This window comes from Micromys minutus (assembly GCF_963924665.1).
Source record: "Micromys minutus genome assembly, chromosome: 32".
In the NCBI taxonomy this organism is placed as follows: Eukaryota; Metazoa; Chordata; class Mammalia; order Rodentia; family Muridae; genus Micromys; species Micromys minutus.
In genome coordinates, this window is record NC_137967.1 from 11,886,474 (window position 1) to 11,902,283 (window position 15,810).

Here is a 15,810-nt window from a genome sequence, read left to right on the forward strand (position 1 = left end):
AAAGGGCTGGGGCGCTCAGTCAACGGGCTACGTCTGCAATCCTATTGCTCTGAAGGGCATTGCTGACAGGGGCTTTGGGGGTTGATCTGGGAAAGAGGATGGAGCAGCGAGACCCCCTTTGAGATCAGCATGAGCCTAGCACCTTGGAGTCTCTCGGCAAATTGCTCCCTGCCACACTAACCTAGGGGGATTCATTTCCAGAAAAACCAGAACCAGGTTTTCCAGAATGTTTTTTGTGGCTTCTCAGTTCCTTCACCCTGCAGTGGCACCAGCTCATCATCCCCAGAACTGTGCCAGGGGCTGTAGTTGAGACCTGAAAAGGCCATGGGGGGCGGGGTAGAACTTCATTCACGGTGAGTGCTATATTCACCCTGCCCCATAGCGTCCCTGGGGAAGATGGGCCAGTGGCTTTTGCCCCAGGCTTATGCCTATGGTGATAGCATAAGCCTGGCTAGACTGGGCCAGTCCTCAAGCATCATGATAATTTTAGTCCTCAGCTAAAAGTATGGGATAGGATGACCACCAGAGAGGCCATTCTATGCCTTCTCAGGAGATAGAAGCCAAGGTACTGGCTGACAATGGAAATAACCATCCTGTTCTGCCTTTGAGACTCAGTTTCCCCACATGAAGCCAGGGCTGTGTTATCAGAAGCAGTAGCAGTCACTCTGGTGATTTTTGGGAAGGACAGTAGTCCCAGCTGGGGGTTTCTGGGTTCTCCTGAGTAGCTGAGTTCAAGGTAGTGTGGAGGGTGGAGCCTCACTGCCTCCTATGGGCCCCATGGAACCAGACCCAGGCTCAACCAGCAAAACCTACTAGGACTAAAAACCTCCTCCATCGCCTCTTCCCAGCGAGCAGCTCATATACCGCGCTGAGGCATGTCTCCACAGACTCCCCTTACACACAGCAACAACCAGCCCTGTTTATTTACAGGTTTTTCTGGAGAAGCTAGCAGGGTATTGCTAAGGCAGGAAGCCTGACCCCAGTGGCCAGTCCCTTACAATAGGCCTCTAAAGGTCAAGTCTTTCTCCTTCTCCCTCCCTCTCTCTCTCTCTCTCTCTCTCTCTCTCCCTCTCTCCCTCTCTCTCCCCCTCTCTCTCCCTCCCCCTCTCTCTCTCTCTTTCTCTCTTTTTTTTTCAGAAAAAAAATGAAAACAAAGCAAAACACACACCCCTTCTCAATAAACAACATGTAAACAGAATCAGCTGTTCCAGTCTCTACAAGGTCTCATTGTGTCTTCAAGGGCTTGTCCGTGATGGGCAATGGGGAGGGCTGGCCCATGGGGCCATTTTCCTCCTCCTCCAGGGAGCCCTGGGGGTAAACCACGAAACACAGCTTCTGGCCCCAGCGTGTCATGGACTCTAAAAACAGACAAACAAGACAGACAGATAGACCATGGTGGTGGTGGTGGTGTTCATCATTTAAGATAAGGATGACCTTAACTCCAGACACCTCCCTTAGGTAGGGAGTTGATTCCTTTGCAGGTGGATCCCAGCTACATCTGTGTGTAGAGGAAGCTTTGAGGGAAGTAACTGTGTCCTATGTCACCAGCCAGGCTGGTAGAAGGCCCCCTGCGCTGGGATGGGGGTGGGATCATAATAAATACCCACCTCTGCATACAAGAGGCACGGTGGCAAGACCCTTCTCACCTGTGAATCTGTGTACACACTTTGGTTTGCTTCTCCAGAACACTCCCAGGAAGAAGATGGGGACCCCAGTGAGGATAATGATGATGCCGACCCCACAGACCATGGGTTCCGAGATGAAGCTGAAGACCAGTAGAAATGCCCAGAACACCAAGTACACAACAGGAATGAGGAGGTTCACCTATCGGAGAAAGGATGAACAGGAGCACCAGGGGGCAGCACCCTAGTTCTCCTGCCAAAAAGGGGATTAGAGGCATTCCTCCATCTCTTAGGAATGGGGCCCCTGCGCTGGTCCCTCTGGTAGCTGCCCAGTACATTGGAGAGCAATTCCTGGGTTGACCAGTTGGCCAAACTGCTGAGGCTGTCTACTGGAGCAGTGCTAAACTATCTGTAACGGTTATACACAGAATGCTGTTTACATTTGGCTGCAGCTCAACTATTTTTCCATGCTTCAAATTTCAGGACATCTTCAGAATTCATATACAGATGGGAGGCTTTTCTGTCACTCTTTCTTGTGGGATCATGAGAACACCAGGCTCTGTCATTGGCAGCCTAGGTGACCTTAGTTTCATTGTTCCTGTCTGTGGACTGGACTGGGGATATTAAAAGCACTTGCTTCCTGGGGTTAGAGGAGAGAATATGTCAGTAGGTGGAAAACCCTACACTCTGCAAATTCTGTAGTCATTGTCACTGTCAGTCACCTATACCTGCCTCTAGCGCTCGACTTGAATGAAGGTAACCCTGGTTATTTCCAGCCTCACCTTAATGGGCCTGTGAAGTGCTGGCCGTCTCCAGCGCAGCACAAGCAGGCCCAGGATAGTGACTCCGTAGCAGAGGTAGTTGATGAAGGACACATAGTTGATGAGTGTATATGTGTCACCCACGATCATGATGACCGCTGTGGCCCCGCACTGGGAGAGGACCGAGGGCTGACAGCTGGCCTCCCACCTGCTTCTGGCCATCCCTGTAGGCTTCTCTGGGCTTTCCCACTCAGGTCAGGAGGTCAGGTGAGTCCCAGCCCAGCCCCACCCTCCATGGTTCATCTACTATATAGGCAGGAACAAGTTCTGGCCATTATCCCCCAGACCCCCATGGCTAGATGTCCCTGACTATGTGCACTAGCTGGTTGGGTTTCCCAACTTACACAGACAAGGAGGGCAGGGATTGGGGTGCAGCGTCTGACATGAATCATGGCCAGAAAGCTGGGTAAGTGTCCCTCTCGGGCTCCAGAGAAACATAGCCTAAGCACAGGGAATGAGATGGATAAGGGCCAGAGACTGGTCTAGAGGCTTCTCTGATGCTTGCTAGAACCCAGCTGTCATGTTGACCTCAGCCCTCCAGGTCCTACCAGCTCCCCTCATGTAGTCTGCCTCCTGGCTTTCTTCACTTCGAGACTGGGATCAGACATTTGTTACTGGAGAGTCTCCGCCCTTCCTTCCCATGGTCCCTAGCATGGCACACAGCAAGACGTCTGCCTTGTCTCACCTATACCGTCCTCTCCCCCTTTCCTCAGACCAGTCACCTGGATGAGGTGAACAGGTAACCATTGATCCCTCCAAAAGTAGAGAGTGCCACAGACACCGGCATGACCCATGAAAAGTAGCCGAGCAGCTTCTCTCCGAAGGTCTGCATGGGCACAGAAAAGAGGCCAAGTGTGAGGCTGGGGTTGGGGATGGGGGAGGGGCTGCAGAGAGAGCTGAGGTCCCCACTCACCACAGCCACTGCGTTGGAGGACAGCAACTCCTCTGGGGACATGGCAGTGAAGTAGGCGACATTGGTGAATGTGTACACAAAGGTGACCAGTGGGATGGAAATGAAGATGGCACGAGGTAGGTTCCTGGGGACAGAGATTGGAGTGTCAGCATCCATTCCTGGTGCAAAGATGGAGTTGTGAATAGTGAAGGGAACTTGGAGTCTCATCTGCATCTGCCCAGGGGGCAGGGAGCAGGCCAGGGGCATACTGCTGTCTGCCTTTTCCCAAAACCCCTGTCTGAGCACCAGCTAACAGAAGGAGGGACAGATGAGAGCCAAGGCCACCAGGATGAAGACACATCATCTCCTGAAGGCAGGATCTAAATAATAATGTCTGGATAGAGACAAAACAAGAACAAACAACCCCCTTCCCCCCTAAAAAAACAAACAAACAAAAGCTAGTGAAGCCAGAGTCATCCTAGAAAATCTCCCAGATGCCTTCAGAGCTCAGCCCTCAGGTCTGAAGTCTCCCTGGGGATTCTCCATCCACCCCTGCTCCTGCAGCTGCCATTGTCCCTGGCTGAGCCTCACATGGAACACCATGGGCTTTATTCTTTACAACCATGTTGTATGCATATGGATAGTTTTAGGCCAGATGTAAATTGCTAAGCACAGCAGGAAAATGATATTCAAGTCTTCCCAAGGCCCCATAAGGGGCCCAGTTGCAGCTGCAGACAGGAAAGAGCACAGCTCCTGGGCTCTCTTTGGAAGCTGTTGTCATGACAGCGAGAGTGGTCAGCGGATGACCAGTCTGAGCGTTGCAGCAGATCTTTGATGACAACTGCCCTGAGCAGGTGCTTCACACTCACTTGCGAGGGTCAACCAGCTCCTCGGTGACGTAGTTGAGAAAGTTCCAGCCACTGAAGGCAAAAGAACCTTGGAGGAAAGCCAGGGCTAGGTGACCCACAGACGGCGTCATCCAGAAGGTGAAGGCATTGGTGGGTCTCAGCTCTTCAAAGTGTCCTGAGGAGTCCAGACGTCAGGGGTTAGCACAGTCTCCCGAGTCTCTCCAGTGATTCCCACCCCGGTTCTACCTTGGAAGATCTGGACAAAGCCAACGGTGATGATGAGAGACAGCGCCAACAGCTTCCCGCCAGTGAAGATAACCTGGATGCGCGTGGCCCAGCGTACGCTGGAGCTGTTCACCCATGTCAGGAGCACTAGATAAGAGAGGAGTGTGAGCCCCCTGAGGCAGAGCCCCTCAAGGTGGCCCATAGCCAGATCTGGGCTGGGGGAACAGCCTCTGTAACAGCCAGAACCCTGGGTCTCAAGGTTGATTTTACAGGTGGCAGCAGCTAGGAGCTCCTTCTCCATCTTCCTCCCAGCAGAGTGGACTAAGAATATCATGGGGCGGGGCATCCAGCTGCTGTGGGGGACAGAGGCTCAGGGACACTCACTCAGGCAGGCCATGGAGAGCACTCGTGAGGCTGTGGCTGGGGGGATACAGTTGGGAAAGACAGGCTGGAGCACATAGTTGGAGAAGGTCATGGAGATCACAGCCAGGCTGGTGGGGTACATGATGAGGACAGCACTCCAGAGCAGTAGGAATCTGTGAGCAATCAAGGGCCAGCATGGTAGAGGCACACCCCTTGCCTGCTCCAGATGTGAGCATCTGGGACGGATGAGGACCAGCCTCCAAGAGCTGGTGGGTTGCCAGAGGCTGGGGAGGTGGCGATCAGAACAATTGGGAACTGATCCCAGGCTGCTCTCTGAGCCCAGCCTTTAAGGTAGAGCATTATCTGGGACTCTCGGCACTTTGTGGTTTAAGATGGTTGATTCTGAGCGAATGTTTCTGCCTTGATTTTCATAAAAGAGTGATTTATATCCCTTAGATCGGTATCCCTTAGGTATATGCTCAAAGACTGCCTTTATTCAGACAGGGGATCTTGCCTGCGCCCTCAGGGTTGGTGTTAGCTCTTAGCTCTTAAGGCAAGTCCCTTGGAACACGCCTCTTGATCCTTATCTTAGATCTGTGGTCATATCTCCTACTCCACTCCCCTTCTGCATAACCCAATGTCTTGGCTTCTCGGGCATTGTAGATCAATAGTCCATCCCTTCTGCTCACTTTGCATATTCTGTCTGCCCTCAAAGTGGAAGCCAGGGCCCTTTCTCACCTTCCCAATATTATCTTCAGGTCCACATTATCAAGCACCTCCCTCAGCATGCTGCAGACCCCCACAACAACATAAGTCTTACCCCAAAGAATCCCCTTCTCTATTACTGGGACCATGATCTATAGAGCCTTTAAAATGTGACAGGGGGTGTCACCCCACTGCACCCACCTGACATCTCAAGACACATCGGCTACCATGTCCTCCTGGGTTATGTTGTTAAATGACTGGGCTAAGTTGTGGTTATAAGAATCCTCATTGAACTTGTCTGGACAACTAAAGCAACTTCAATCCCCTCATTTGGTCCAACTCTGCTAAGAACCTGACCTCGCCTCTACCCATAGCAGAAAGTCTCCCTGGCCCGGACCACCACATCCTCTGAGTAAGCACACGCGCAGAACCTAGAAAAGATGCCTTTTTGTTGAAGGGGCATATCTTTCTTGCAAGGCTGTGTAAATGGCGTTTGCCTACATGGTATGCGTCCCATTCTGCTACATGGGCAAAAGCTTATGACTTTTGCCACCCCCTCAGAGCATGGGTCTTTTAGCTTGAATACCATTTGAGGGACTGTCGTGCTCTGTGAAAAACTTGACAGTGTGTGTGTTCTCCAGTTCAAAGCAGGCGAATTAATGGGAGAGCACCATGCCCCTCTGCCTCCTCTTTACTAAAATAAAGACCCTCCTTTCCTGATTACTAGTATCATCTAGTGGCTTCAGAGAGTAAGAGTGTCCCTCCCTCCATAAACACCCCAAGGGGAGGAAAGCTGAAAAGGAGTTCCATCTAAAAGGTGACAGAGAACTGGGTACACTGTTGTGGGCAAACCTGTGGTCCCTGTAAGGGGTTATATGCAGGAGGATTGTGAGTTTAAGGCCAGCTTGGGTGACATGGTAAGACTGTCCCAGAATACCAAGGAAGAGAAAATAATAAGACAAAGGAACTAATAAAAAGAAAATGATAAAACAAGAGAGAGAGAAAGGGTCTAACTCAGTGGTTCTCAACTTGTGGGTCACAGTCCCCTTAAGGGGTCAAATGACCCTTTCACAGAGCCCACATATTGGATATCCCGAGTAACAGATATTTACTTATCATGATTCATAACAGTAGCAAAATTACAGTTATCAAGTAGCAAAAAATATATAATTCTATGGTTGGGGAAATCGTCAGAGCATGAGGAACTGTATTAAAGGGTTGCGCTGCATTAGGAAGGTTCAGAAGCACCGGTCTAACTAATACCAGAGAAATGGAGTGGACTTAGATGCTGCCCACCCTAGCTGTGGGAGGCTGCCAGATACCCCCAACCCCATCATCCATTGACCGCCCCACCCCCACTCCACAGCAGAGAGAACATCTCTGGCCCTGCCGGCCTGTTACACTCACCCAGCCAGGCCCCCGAAGATCTCAGTGACATAGGCGTAGTCCCCACCAGACTTGGGGATGGCGACACCCAGCTCTGCATAGCAGAGAGAGCCCAGAGCTGTCACGCCCCCACCCAGGACCCAGACGAAGAGGGCCAAACCCACTGAGCCCGAGTGTTCCAGGACACCCTTAGGTGAGATGAAGATGCCGGAGCCAATGATGTTTCCTGTGGAGAGAGACGGGGCACGTGAGACTCGAGCATCTATCTTTCAGCGGCTCAGGCTTCCTGAGGTAGGGGGAGGGTACTTCAGAATGGAGACTAGCTAATCCCTGGAGGAGCGCAGATCTGGAGGCATGGGATGGCTGTCACTGAGCCTCTCGGATCTGGGCTTTCGAGGGTCACCACTGGCTTTTCTCTCTCTGGCATGGGGGATGGCGTTTGCCCAGCCGGCTAGGCCCACTGTCAGAATTCGTTCCTGAGGTGCCACAGACATTTGAGCAATGGCCAGAGTAGGCACTGCTGTGTAATTGTGTAATCCACATAGCTTGGGCTCGGGTCCCCCACTCCGGCATCTGCTCCCCTCCCACCTCCTGGCCATCTTTTGTGCCCACACCCGGAGACCACATGGGACATCAGGATGATGGGTCATCTGTCAGTTTACTCAGACCCTGCAGTGAGCACCAGCGCAGGACACAGTGTGGAGTAAAGGCATGTGTGTGTGTGTGTGTGTGTGTGTGTGTGTACCCTCTGCTTATTTCACCTGTTAGGTTCACAGGCGGGTCTGGCAGAGGACAAAGCTATGGTTGCCAATCTGCATTCACACCAGGTCTACCCTGCTGTCCCCTCACCCCCAACCCTGGCCGACACAGATTTCCAGTCTGGACAGCCGAGACGCCCTAATTGGTGTTCCGGTCACATCCCAGGAGCCCTAAATACATCCAGATAAGGGTGGAATAATCCCTGTGTCCCAGTACTCGGAGGTAAGCTGTATCCCTGCTCTGCTTTCTGGGAGTGAAGCTGGGGTTAGGGGAGTTGAAGAGGATCTGCCTTCCATATCTCCGATGAGGGACCCAAGGCCTGGGTGGGCTGTTGGGTTTGTAAAGGGCCTTTGAGTTTGCTCAGTCCGGCAGCCATTCTCAGGACCTGGCGGAACAGGATTTGCCAAAAGCCAGTGAAGTCTGAAGCCAGCGGGGGCTGGGCAGCCTTGGAAGGAGCTGGGTATGTTGGAACTAGGGGCACCCAAGGCTCCGGAGCACCCCGCCCTTCCTGTGAGGCACCCCCTCCTGTGGAGACCCCATTGCTCTACACCCTCAGCCTGGTGAAACCTCGTGCAGCAGCCCTTGAGCAAAAGGCCTGACTCAGAGGGTCTTTGGAGTCAGGGATATATCACTAGCTCTGAGCCAAGTGGCTGAGACTCCAGCACCGGACTGGGAGTGTGTGGAAATACACAGTTATTCTGGACATGTGGCTTCAGGCTACCTCCCAGGACTTCTCTCGTGTGGCTTTCAAAGGACCGTGTGTGCTAGCCAGTGTCCCTGAGGTCCTATGGGGAGTCCGAGAGCTCTGCCTGGACAACCTGTAGCCCCTGGTTCAGGCTCCTGCTTGAAAAATGGCAGAGACCATCTTGGTGTGCTAGATGCTCTGGGCTCCTAGTGGGTGGGATGGAGGAGGAGCCACGAGGGCAGTGGGCTTGGGAAGGCAGCAGACAATGACAAGGAGGTGAGAAAATGCTGAGGAGAGTGGTTCTAAATGCTTGATGTGGGGAGGGTCCATAGAATGTTCTAGAATGTTCTAGAATGTTCTAGAGCATTCCGACTGCTAACGGTGGGCTAAGAACTCTGTTCTTGGGTCCCGTGTTCAAGCCCAGTAGATCTGTGCTTTGGAAAGGACCTGCAGTGAATCTAACCAACCAGGGGTAGGTTGCAGAGGTCAGAAAGCCTGCACTGGAGAAGGAAGAAGAGGAAAAGGATAAGAAGGAAGAGGATGAAGGGGAGGAAGAGAAAGAGGAGGAGGAGGAACCCAGGACCCAACAGGACCAAGGTATAAAGATGCTGGATGGACATATTAAGAAGTGCTTAGGTGAGTGTATGATTGACAGCCAGGAAGAGGTGGGTCATGAGGGCTCTCCGTTCCTGTCCATTCAATGGGACAACTGGCTTCTAGTCCCTGTTGGTCCATCCAGGAGGGCAGGTAGGCCTCTCCAGTCCCCCCTTCCTTCCTGTCCTTTCTCTGGGAGGGTTTTTTTTTTTTTATCACATTAAGATGTTTGGCCTGATGGGGCTTTACTCGCCTCCAGGAGGAATGAAGAAAGGGCCATTGTTCCCTGCGGCTGCGGCTGCTGCTGCGGTGCTTGCTGACCTATTTCTGGGAGGCAGTGGCAGACCATGGAGGTCACGAGGTAGATTGCAGAGGTCAGATCCTCAGAATGAGCCACTTGCTTGCCCGTGGTGTGAGAATGTGTGCATAGATGTGTGTGTGCATGCTCGTGCACACACACACACACATGCAGTTTGCCTGAGAAGGGACAGGTCAGAACATTAGCAACAGCCCTATCCACAGAAGCACATGTGGGGGTATCCGTCTAGCAAGTGTTCTCATCCGGGACTTTGTTTGTCCATCTGCTAGTGGGGCCACAGGGTTAGAGGACAGCAGAGAGCCAATCTCACATGACTTTTCCAGAGAGGACGCACTGTTTAGGATGTTGAACCTGACCAGGACCCCTGTCTCCTGCCATTGCAAGTATCCCAAACCACTGGGCTTTCTCAAGCAGCCCCACCCCCAGGTAGCTCTCCAGATAAACCATCTTGGCCCCAGGAATCTGATTCCCGTCTCACTGGCATAGGCTGCGAGGGTGAATATAAAAGGATTCCTTAATAATGCCTAGACATTGGCATGCTTTGACCCTGCCCAACGGTTGCCAAGGGATCTCACCGTCTTATTAGATCCAGAAGATCCCTGTATTCCACACAGCTTTTCTTCTAAAGACCCAACACCCTGGGATGAGCACTTCCAACTTTGCTGAGACCTGGGTGAAGCCTGTCCCACCATTGCAGGCCTTTCTAGTGTGTGTCAAGCTCTTTCCCTGTCGTGACAGTGGCCCCACTATGGTCTTGGTAGAACACCAGGAGGTAAGTGGGGACACCCAGGACATGTCCCAGGTTGCTAATCAGCCGGTGTGTACCTCTAGCCTAACCCACTTTCCTCTGGAGAGGGGGAATAAGCAGAGATGTGGAGACCTTTCCATCAGGCCTGACCGGTCAAGTCCCACCAAGCCCAGTGACATTGCCAGCATCCAGTCTTCAAACCCAGTCTTGTCATGGTCACCAACAAACTCCATGACGCTCACTCTGCACCCCAGCTAGGTTCCTAAGACATGGGTTCCCCGGGGTTGTTTTTTTTTTTGTTTGTTTGTTTGTTTTTTGTTTGTTTGTTTTTTTCTGCTTGTTTGTTTGAGCAAAATCTCAAAATGTAGCCCAGGCTGGGCTTAAATTCCTGCTTCTCCCCAGTGCAGGGATGCCAGGTGCAGACGCCCTGTCCTGTTTCTTAGAACTCTTTACACACCCTTCATCTTAAACCCAATTTTTAATCCCTGGTTGCCCAGGGCTCAGTCCCAGACCCTTGACGCTGTTATTTCTCTAATTGCTTCCTTAGAGACCTCATCCTGTCCCCTCCCTGATAACAATTCCCCATTTTATAACCCGGGCAGGGACCTTCCCCTGAACTAGATCTTGACTGGGCTTCTCCCACCTAACTCCAGACAGAAGTCCCAACATCCCATTCCTCCTGCGGACCTGTTCCTCCCTGAAGTTGTCCTGACCAACCAGAGACAAACTGTAATAATTCAAGCCACCACCCATGTCACCCTGGACCCTTCTTGGCTGGCTATCTGTCACAAAAACAACCAGAATCAAACTTTCAGCCCTCCACCGATGCCCCATCTCCAGCCACCACTGCCTCTATCCAAGTGGCTTCTTGCCTAACCCCCTCTATCCCCTTGGCCTCTCCTCCTTAGTGAGCTGAGTTCTGTCCCATCTTCTCTTGGCTCAACCCCATCCCAGCTGCCATCTCCTAAAGGGAAAAGGGCAGAACCCTCTTTGCCTTAGTTGACAACCTTTCACCAAGCCCTATCAGACTCCACCCTGCCCCAGCACACCCCACCCTCCTTCCTGCCTTAGCTCTCTGGCCAATACTTAGGGCCACTGGCTACATGCCTGGCTATTTATTCCGCTTGCTGACTAACCCGTACTGGAGCAACAGCCGCAGCAGAGGGAGCAGCCTGCCTTGTCCCCTGTCCAGTGTCCAATACACCTGTACCGTTCAATGAATGCATGAATGTCTCTGGGGCTGAGAGACGCTCTGATTTCCAGTGGTGTTCTGCAGAATCCTAAGGACATCTGACCTTGGGCAGGTTGTAGCCTTAGGGCCTCAGTTGTTTCTTTTCTTTTCTTTTCTTTCTTTCTTTCTTTCTTTCTTTCTTTTTTTCTTTCTTTCTTTTTTTTTTTTTTAAAACTTGTCAATGGGTCTGAAGAATCCTCAGGACATTTAGGAAGAGTGTCTGCAGAGGCCCTTTACTTCTGGCCCTGGAGATAGTAGACAACGTGGCAGAGCTGAATGATAAGGGCTTCTAGAAAGATGGGGTTCATGCAGTCGCCCCTCACGTCTCTGCATATATTTAAGCCTGACTTTCAAACACCTGTGTCGGCCGGACACTTGAATCCTAAGTGGAGAGTGTGGGAGGTAGGGGTCTGGGCAGCAGAACCATCATGGCGTCAGCCTGTCAGCCTCAACCATCACTTGTTAAAACAGTCGGGCCTTCACTTTGCCAAGCCTCCATAGCACAAAGGCCACTGGAAACCTGAATCCAGATTCTGAGCTCACCAGTTGCAAACCCTGCCATCTAACCCTCGACCTCAGTTTCTCCATCTGTATAATGGGTATAAAACCTGCCAAGCCCACAGGGTGAGCATGAGAATCAAAGGAGGTAAGGTAAGTCCATACTACAACAAGAGGTGGTATTCTGAAGGGATAACTGGTGAGAAGCATCATTTGGGAGGGTTCTGGAAATATCCAAGGAGTAACAACAAGTCACTCACAGACAAGGATGTGAAGTTCTCCAGGTTCATTGTGCTAAAATATGACACTGGAGACTTCCGATTGTGACCAAACTTCTGGGTTAGGAATGGAGAAGAAGCAGATGGAGAAGAACCGAGGACCGAGAGTTGTGCCATGGGAGAAGTGGCCCCAGAGCCTTTCATGGGTAGAAGCTGAGCACTTGGGGCATCAGGACGGGAAAGCAGAGCAGATCTGGCCTCTTCCCCAGTCACCTAGTTGAGGACAAATCCTCCCCTGTCTGGTTTTGTCCCCTGCCTGGCCTGGCATCTTGGCTGACGGAACTCTTGAGCTTCCTAAGCCTGGCCCCCGGGAGAGCACCCAGTACCCTGGGCTGGGGATAATGGTTAAGTTCTGTTCCAGAGTCTACCATCCTTGGTTGGCGCAGCTGACTTTCACCCTCCTTAGCCTTCATCTTCTGGAGGCCAAGGGGGAAGCAGTGAAGCAAGAATGGTCTGAGATGCGCGGGAGCTGGCGGCCCAGAGCCAGGTTCCGGGGCACCAGTTCCTCCAAAGCCTGAACTGGGTGGCCGTCTCTCCCCTTCGCCACGACTCCCATCCTGTTGTAGATGGCTGGCACCCTGGCAGCCTCTGATTTACTTGAGGAAAGACAGTGACCGGGTAGTTAGTGTGCAGTGCATGAGTGCATGGATGCTGTTCTGTCTGTCTGTCTGTCTCTCTCTCCCTCTCTGTCTCTGTCTCTCTCTCAACCTCCCTGGCACTGTAGCCAGCCCCCCCACCCCATGATAAGTAGGCTTCCCTTTTTGGGGGGAGGGGTATCCTGAAAATTTGTGTTGGCTGGAGGCAAAGCTCTAACCACTACTCTGGCCTGACCCCCAGGCTTAATCCTTTCTATTACCAGACAATCATGGGTGCTGGGGGGGCATCAGGACCACCCCCCGCCGCCGAGAGATAACCATTCTGGAGAGAAGAGGGTGGATCTCTGGAGCTGGGTTCAGGGGTGACTCTGGGTAGAAGTACAGGGGATACCCAAGAGACACTTCATCCCTGCAGCTGGAGTTTCTCACGAAAGAGCACAAAGCAGAAGAAAGCAAACCCCCCCTTTACACCCCCCCCACACTCAGCCTGTCTTCATCTCCAGGGGTCAAAGGGCAGAGAGACAGTGATTTGGCTGCAGTCCTGTCTGCATCCCTACTGTGTGCCACTTCCCACTGGCTGGGGAAGAGGACAGTCAAGACCCCAATTACTGATCTTTTAGACACCTCCCTCCCCAATTCCTGGGCAAAGGGGATCAGAAAGATCCCTCCCAAGAGGGTTAGTCCAGTTCTTCTTCAGCAGCCAAGGGACAGAAAGAGGTGGGGTTACTGCCACCACCAACCTTGTCGGGGGGGGGGGTTCTACATATCCAGAAAACACCATCTAGATCTCCTGGAGGCTTGGTCTGCTTGGGTTCTGTGGCCACCTCAGCCAGGAAGGACAGCTCCAAGGCCTTTTCCCCTTGGTGAAGTCTCTACCTGGCCGTTCAGCGTCCTGCTTTCCAAGAACAGACGGCCTCACTTCCCTGGCACTTGAACCCGGCACACAGTAGGGATACAGACAGGCTGCCCTGCAGCCCAGAACTTGCCACTCAAAGCAGGCCTAGCAACGATTTCCGTTTCCTAGGTGGGAACAGGGGAATGGCCTTGACAAAGCCCCACAGCCAAGTAAGGCCAGGGAAGGCTAGTAGCAAGGAGAGCCCCCCACTCCCTTCCGGGAACACATTTTCAGAGAGGTTGGGGAGGTGAGGGCAAGAGGCTTTGTGACTGGTTGGCCAGGTCCGGTTCTGAGTGGGGTCAAGTGTAGTCTCCAGCGGTGGCAACAGGTGCTCTGAGGGTTCCTCTGCCCCTGTGGTCTTGTGATCTTAGTGAGGGAGGAACTTAAAGGGGTTCCCCCAGGCCTCCCACCCTATGTCTGCCCCACTCACCGATGATGATGGTGCAGGCGCTCACCAGCCCGATTTCCTTCTTGAGTACCACCCGCTCCGAGGCGCCCGGGCCAGGACCAGGGCCCGGGGAAGGCGAGGGCGCAGGGCTGGGGTTCCCGCGCCCGCCTGGCTGCTGTATGTGGCCTGTCATGTCGCTGTCCCGCCTCATCCCAGCTCTGTGCGCTACCCCGTCTGTCCGGCCCGCCGCCAGTCCTCCGTCGGTCGGTTCGTCTGTCGGTGCGCTCGCGGCCCTCGCAGCCCGGGACAGCGCCCACAGGCGGGCGCATGCGCTGGCACGGGGCCCGGGCCCCCGGGGGCCCCCGGGCGGCTGGATCCAGGGAGGGACGGAAGGAGGGCTGGCCGGCAGCCCCCTCCCCCACCTCCCTTAAAGGGAACTCCCCCTTACCCCCATCAACCCTAGTCTGGGGAGGCAAGAGGCGACTGGGATCAGACTTAAGAAGGACTTCCTAGTTGCATGAACGAAGGGGCTACACCCAGACTTGGGTGAAGTGGGGGACAAGACCAGGCTGTCCCTTCCCTCAAGGAGTGTGATCAAGGAGTGTGATCAAGGCGTGCTAGGGTAGGCGGTGCTGCATGTCCCGGCATGTACTTTTTAAATCCCTCAAGCCCCATTGGTGAAGGGTGGGCATTGCACAAGTTGAAAGAGGCAATGGACCTGACGGTTGCAGGGTCTCCATGAGAACTTTTTTGATAGCTCTCTGGCCTCTAGACAACTGGCGGGCATTTAGGATGAACGAAGACTGTCCCTGGAACAACTCTGGAGGCCACAGGCTTGGGAAAAGTTGGAGATACAGAGACCCCGGTGGTCACTCAGAGGGTCCCCAAGCATGCAGGGAGTTTGGGACAGTCCCCACCACCATCACATCCATCCCTGCCTCAGCATCCCCCAATTCCTCTTCGGGTCCAGCTTTAGGCTCCCACCGCAGACTCCTCTACACAGGTCAGAGTCAGAGAGCAGTGGACTGGGACTTTGGGCCACGCCATCCAGCATGGCTCAAGGTGACCAGAACACTGGAAGTACCAGGGAGACGCGGAGCGAGCAGTTGTGGTAGCAAGGAGGTATCCCAGGATCCAGGGGAGCCTGCCTCCTCCCGGAAGCCGTCGGGTGGTGCAGCCAGATCGCGAGGCAGATTCATGCGTGGGGGGGGGGGAGTAGGGGGAGGGCCGCGTCGAGGCCACCGGGACTGCGGGCGGAGCGAGGCTGGCACGATGTGGCCGACGGCGGAACAGCTTTTGTGTGCTGCTGGCGATCGCTGCGTCGCGCCGTCCCCTGCATGAGGATGAGGCCACTCGAGGCCACCAGTCCTTCCCCCCGATCGCGGCCTCAGAGTTTGCTGGGGAAGGGTAGGGCGGACCCGAGACCGGACTAGCTCAGGAGCCTGGGTTGGGGGCGGAGCACGGAGATGGGATCTTGGCCAGGGCCCAGCTCTACTGGCAAGTTGATACTTCGAAGCTGGGGCGGGGACTCGATAAATAGAAAAGGGTCGACTCTGGGGGTGGGGGCGGACCAGGAGGGGGAAGCCACCCGGCAGAGCTTCATCCTTCACACTCCCGATGGAGCCTAACATTCTTGGCGACCTCTGCCTCCCGCCCCAGAGACATAAGCTGAACGTGGCAGGGTTCTCTTAAAGGAACCTCGTGCCCTGCCTAGTCGAGGTGGGGTGAGGTAAAGTGAGGGTGGAATGGGGAAGAGGTGTCCTAATACCCAGGACACTCGTGATTGTTGCAGGTAGTAAAGACCTGAGAGGTTTGATTCTGACTTGCCAGACCACTTCGTTGTCTCTGCAGTGCCAAGTTCTGCTGGGTGAGGGTCCGGCCGGAAGGATTTCCCCTGAGGCTGGTTGTCAAGGGGCAGACAGCGGCATCGGAGTACAGGCCAGAAGCCAGTAGTTTT

At 53.6% G+C, this 15,810-nt stretch overlaps 1 protein-coding gene across 3 annotated transcripts; it reads right to left on the reverse strand.

Moving 5' to 3' along the window:
• Positions 1–88: 88 nt before the first annotated feature.
• Positions 89–14,172, reverse strand: SLC7A10 (solute carrier family 7 member 10). Of its 3 annotated transcripts, XM_080908937.1 has the most exons (11): positions 13,896–14,172; positions 6,884–7,088; positions 4,793–4,944; positions 4,430–4,555; positions 4,205–4,358; positions 3,357–3,480; positions 3,166–3,269; positions 2,788–2,884; positions 2,405–2,554; positions 1,647–1,824; positions 89–1,358 (listed from the first exon to the last, which is right to left on the reverse strand). In XM_080908937.1, exons 1-11 carry the CDS (start codon positions 14,062–14,064, stop codon positions 1,225–1,227), a joined length of 1,593 nt encoding a protein of 530 aa, XP_080765063.1. In that variant the 5' UTR covers positions 14,065–14,172; the 3' UTR covers positions 89–1,224. The 3 variants fall into 3 exon arrangements, with proteins under 3 accessions (XP_080765063.1, XP_080765065.1, XP_080765064.1); XM_080908939.1 differs by lacking the exon at positions 2,405–2,554 and having other exon boundaries at positions 1,647–1,765; XM_080908938.1 differs by lacking the exon at positions 2,405–2,554.
• Positions 14,173–15,810: the final 1,638 nt, after the last annotated feature.

What these genes read in the sequence shown, in the direction of transcription:
- SLC7A10 (XM_080908937.1), bottom strand. Translation starts at nt 14,064, where the DNA reads ATGAGGCGGGACAGCGACATGACAGGCCACATACAGCAGCCAGGCGGG. An exon ending in TACCTGTTCACCTCATCCAG is followed by an intron (nt 2,885 to 3,165) that starts GTGACTGGTCTG and finishes CCCTGTGCTTAG; the next exon opens with GCTATGTTTCTCTGGAGCCC. An exon ending in TCCCTGCCCTCCTTGTCTGT is followed by an intron (nt 2,555 to 2,787) that starts GTAAGTTGGGAA and finishes GTCCTCTCCCAG; the next exon opens with TGCGGGGCCACAGCGGTCAT.